Genomic DNA, 5030 nt, shown 5'->3' on the forward strand with positions numbered 1-5030 from the left:
GCGCCATTGCACTCTAGCCTGGGTAACAAGAGTGAAACTCCGTCTCAAAAGAAAAGAAAAAAATATGGAAAGAAACTGGACATGGTGATGAAAAAGCTAGCGAACTTGGAGGTGACACTGAAGCCCCTCAGGGTGGCTGAGTTGTTATTTTTAAAATTCCTTCAAGTCACGTGTGGCCTGTCAAGTGGTGAGGTGAGGGAAGAGAATGATAAATATCTATCTCCAGTGGAAAGATCGCTTTGAAAGAAGGGCCGTTAGATTAAAAACCAAACTAACCAGGGAATGTTAAAGGGAGAGAAGGTCTCGCAAACATTTTAATGCCAACCATGTGTTCCGATGAGCAGAACACGGGAAAACCCCTCAGCAGATGAGAAAATGAAATTCGGCATCACTGATTCGCAGGAATGATAACAAACAGGGCGGTGAAGAAAATCTGTGTATTTTAAAGAATGCATGTTTTTTTGGTTAGTGGCCTTTCTCCTCCTGGCTTCTAGTATACAACATTATTAAAACAGCTGGGCAAAAATAATAGTAGATGTTTTTAAGGCAAGGCCTGAGAGCTTACATATCCTGAGTTACATTGAGTTCCTGAGGCTGTTTCTTTATTCACGTCTTCCAGACCTCAGATCCTAGCAGAAGGTCTCAGGATGGACCTAGTAAACTCTGATCACATCTCCAGGGTGGCCTTCTTTTATTTTGTTTTTTCTTTGCTGCAATCCTGCCTTACTTCGTAGCTACTAGGGTGGACAAATGGTTCCTTTGCTGAACCTCTTCAAAGGCTTGGTTTATTGTTCTGTAAGCGCCAAACCCAAGCCAGTCTCAAAAGCTTCCACACTTTGGCTCACTGGCCTGTCTTTGCTACGGTCCTTTTGGTTGACATGTGTCCCCATAATGGACCCTTGCGGAGTTGGACATACAGGTCGCTGCAAAGGAAACCCTTGGAGAGAAACGTTTGCTTTTTACAATTAGATCTTCATAGGAAGCCAGTAGAATAGAAACCTGTTCTTTCAGGGACCTGCGGAGACCCCAAACTATGGGTTCTGACATACTTTTCAAAGCCATACTTTCCGAGAGTAGCTCACCCTTGGTTGCTTATTTCTTTCTTATTTATTTAGAGATGGAGTCTCACTCTGTCGCCCAGGCTGGAGTGCTATGAAGTGATATCGGCTCACTGCAACCCCGTCCTCCCAAGTTCAAGCGATTCTCCTGCCTCAGTCTCCTGAGTAACTGGGACTGCAGGCACCACCATGCCCGGCTAATTTTTGTGTATATAGTTTTTTTTTTTTTTTTTTAAGTAGAGCTAGGGTTTCACCATTTTGGTCAGACTGGTCCCAAACTCCTGACCTCCTGATCTGCCCACCTTGGCCTCCCAAAGTGCTGGGATTGCAGGTGTGAGCCACCACGTCCAGCCCTTATTTTGATATTGTTTGTTTCCTCAGTAACGTCTTTTACATGGACTTCATATTATAGAAGGTGCTTTCTTGAAGATATCTCATGATCCCTTCCGCCAAAGCCATTGGCCTCATTCCCATTTCATTTTCGGACTTTGCTGCTTGCTGTCAGGCTTTTGGAAATGATTATTCTTTCGATTTCCATAGATCAGTGGCTCTCAACCAGAGGCAACTGGCAATGTCTGGAGACATTCTGGGTTGTCACAAAGGGATGGGGCCTTACTACTTGGCGTTTTTAGTGGGTCCAGGTCAAGGACACTGCCAAATGTCCTGCATTGCACAGGACAGCGCCCGTAACAGAGTGGGGCTCAAATGTCAACAGTGCTGTAGTGGAGAATCCCTGGGTTCACTCCACACTCCCCTGATTAGATTCCCACATATTCAGCTTGCTCTGCTTCCCTTACTGGCTCACTTTCTTCTTCACCCACTCCGTGTAGCTGTTAGATCCGTCTTGCAGTAGATTGCTAATGTCTCTCCCACTTCATTTAACCTTGCACGCTGATTTAAAATTCTTCAGTTGCCCCCCATGGCCCAAAATGAGGTTCTCCCTTATGAGCCTGGAATTCCAAGCCCTCATGCATCTGGCCTCCACCTTATCTTACCCTATTTCTCACCAACTCTGCACTTCAGAGAAACAGATCTATTTACAGTCACTCTGAGTGACACACAAGTTTCCACCTCAGCACTTTGGTTCAGGCAGTTCCCCAGACTTACTGTCTCTTCTCCTGTTGATTTATCTAAGAACTACCTTTCCTCCCAGCCCAAGCTCAAGCTTTGGGCTTTCCCATTTTCTCTGTGGACTCTACCTTTTTCCATGATTATCTTACAGAATCATAAAAGTATGGAGCCAGCAGAAGTTCTGGAAAGCATCTAATTAAGCTGTTCCGAAACATAAACGTTTGTTCTCAGGGTGGAATCTGGGGTCTCCAGCTACAATAGACTAACTGTGGCCTTTTCTAGCTATCAGAGAAAGGCCTCCTTTTTCTCTTCTTCATGAGATTATAAATGTTCCGAGGGTGAGGGGAAGTAAGGGGAGGAATAGCGTTAGGAGAAATACCTAACGTACATGACGGGTTGATGGGTGCAGCAAACCACCTTGGCACAAACCTGCACGTTCTGCACATGTATCCCAGAATTTAAAGTATAATTTAAAAAAAAGAAAAAGGGGATACAGGTACGTGATGAGGAAAGATGTTCCTTCTTTGCTGCGTTTACTGCAAGAATGAAGACCATTCTCAGCAATCAGACTGTCGACATTCCAGAAAATGTCCACGTGACTCTGAAGAGACGCACAGTTATCGTGAAGGGCCCCAGAGGAACCCTGCGGAGGGACTTCCATCACATCAATGTAGAACTCAGTCTTCTTGGAAAGAAAAAAAAGAGGCTCCGGGTTGACAAATGGTGGGGTAACCGAAAGGAACTTGCTACCGTTCGGACTATTTGTAGTCATGTACAGGACATGATCAAGGGGGTTACCCTGGGTTTCCGTTACAAGATGAGGTCTGTGTATGCTCACTTCCCCATCAACATCGTTATCCAGGAGAATGGGTCTCTTGTTGAAATCCGAAATTTCTTAGGTGAAAAATACACCCGCAGGGTTCGAATGAGACCAGGTGTTGCTTGTTCAGTATCACAAGCCCAGAAAGATGAATTAATCCTTGAAGGAAATGACATTGAGCTTGTTTCAAATTCAGCGGCTTTGATTCAGCAAGCAACAACAGTGAAAAACAAGGATATCCGGAAATTTTTGGATGGTATCTATGTCTCTGAAAAAGGAACTGTTCAGCAGGCTGATGAGTAAGACCTTAGAGTTGTCCAGCTACAGAAACACAAGATGCCTATCATAGCTAAGACCTACTTGTGATACCTAAATGATGCAATAAAAGACCTATTAATTTGGAAAATAAATAAATAAAAAAAAAATAGAATGTTACCAGCCACTGAAAATAAATAAATAAATAAAAGTCCCAGGCCAGGAATCAAGTCTGGCCCATAGTGAATGCTCAGCCAGTCCTTTTAGAGAGAATGAATGTATGCTCACTCTCCACTGGGTAGGAGAATTAAGTCAATGGGCAGACTTTCTCAATAACTTTTTGGCTATACAAGAATCTAGAGTATAAGCAGAGGTTGCTGAATCAGCTTGGTTGGAGAACTACTCTTGCTAAATCTGTCAAGTCACATGACCTCTCTGAATTTCACTTTTCTCATCTGTAAAATGGGACTACAATAATTGCAGCATCTATGTTATTGAAGGTGTTCCAGGGATTAAATGAGATAATACACTCAACAAGGAGCCAGCTGCCTGTCCCACACTCAGCAAATGTTAGCAATTGTTAACCTGAGTCCCCGCTTTAGCAGAAAATTACACATTGAGCTGTTTTAAGTTCAATGTATCAGTATTTCATGGTGTTTCACAGTGAGTTCCATGAAATTGATGTCTTTTATCACTTCATCAAGCGTGAAACATTGTGGACTGATACAAGCTTGTCAAGTTGAGGTTTAGAATCACAAAGAGATTATCTGATGTTTAGAGACTAATTCCAAACCCACCCCCTCCTGTCTCCAACTCTTTCATGACTTACTATTCCAAGTGTATGCCACTTTACATATCACTCTATTCAGAAAAAGCAAAATTCCGGAAGTTCAGGAAGGCAGAATTAGGCATTGTTTCTATCTAATACGGAACAACGCATTGTGTTAGGATTTCCCCCCTTTCATTGATTTCATAGGAGCTGATCCCCAGGGTGTGGTCCTGGAAACCCAGGGCAGAGGGTAGCACCTTTATTCCTGGCTAGACAAAACCTCTACTGAAATCTACAGCTTTTGTTTTCTTGGTGAGCTGGTCTAGACATTGAAAAAACTGTTTCTTCAAAGCATAAATTGTAGCTCAATGCCCAGGTTTAAAAACTGTCTCTAACTTCGGATCCATATTTGCCACTAACACTTCAAGGGTTGCCAACTTGGATGCTTACAGAGGGCTGACAGGGAATGTGAATGAGGAATACAATAGAGAGTGGTGGAGACTATGGCAAACTGGAGAGCATCTGCCTGTGTAGATCTGGCGGCTCCTATTTGGAGCCTGCTCTGGTGGTTACCCTGAAATATGGGCCCATGGGTGGCAATGCTTCCAGTTTTTCAGGGAGGGTGGAAATCCAGGTTTTAAAATGTTGACAACTTTTTATAAGAAGTAGATGGAGATTTCCAGCCAACAACACTGTGTTGGGAAAACAATGATATGGAGAAGCAAAGCATGTCTATGGGCAGAGTCGGCCCTCAGGCTGTCAGCCTGACGTCTTTGCTAGTACATCTCAGTAATCCAGCGCAAGCATCTTCCTCTAGAAACTTTTCCTGATCCTTTCCCTTTCCCTTGAGAGTTTTAACTATCCCCTCATTCTCTGTGTTAGAAAATACAAGTTTGGCCAGGTATGGTGGCTCATACCTGCAATCCCAGGACCTTGGGAGGCTGAGGCTGGCAGATTGCTTGTGCCCAGGAGTTTGGGACCAGCCTGAGCAACATAGTGAGACCCCCTTCTCTACAGAAAATTAAAAAGTTGGTCAGATGTGGTGATGTGTGCCTAC

The 5030-nt window shown here is 43.7% G+C and overlaps 1 protein-coding gene across 1 annotated transcript; it reads left to right on the forward strand.

The window, feature by feature from the left end:
* Positions 1-2650: 2650 nt before the first annotated feature.
* On the forward strand, positions 2651-3350 carry LOC108283907 (60S ribosomal protein L9-like). The gene has a single exon (XM_037728600.1). It carries the CDS (start codon positions 2674-2676, stop codon positions 3250-3252), a length of 579 nt encoding a protein of 192 aa, XP_037584528.1. The 5' UTR covers positions 2651-2673; the 3' UTR covers positions 3253-3350.
* The last annotated feature ends 1680 nt before the right edge of the window (positions 3351-5030 follow it).

The sequence above is a fragment of the Cebus imitator genome, unplaced genomic scaffold, assembly GCF_001604975.1.
Source record: "Cebus imitator isolate Cc_AM_T3 unplaced genomic scaffold, Cebus_imitator-1.0 Scaffold13, whole genome shotgun sequence".
NCBI lineage: Eukaryota > Metazoa > Chordata > Mammalia > Primates > Cebidae > Cebus > Cebus imitator.

Excerpts from the sequence above, each read along its gene's own strand:
- LOC108283907 (XM_037728600.1), top strand. The coding sequence starts at position 2,674 with ATGAAGACCATTCTCAGCAATCAGACTGTCGACATTCCAGAAAATGTC.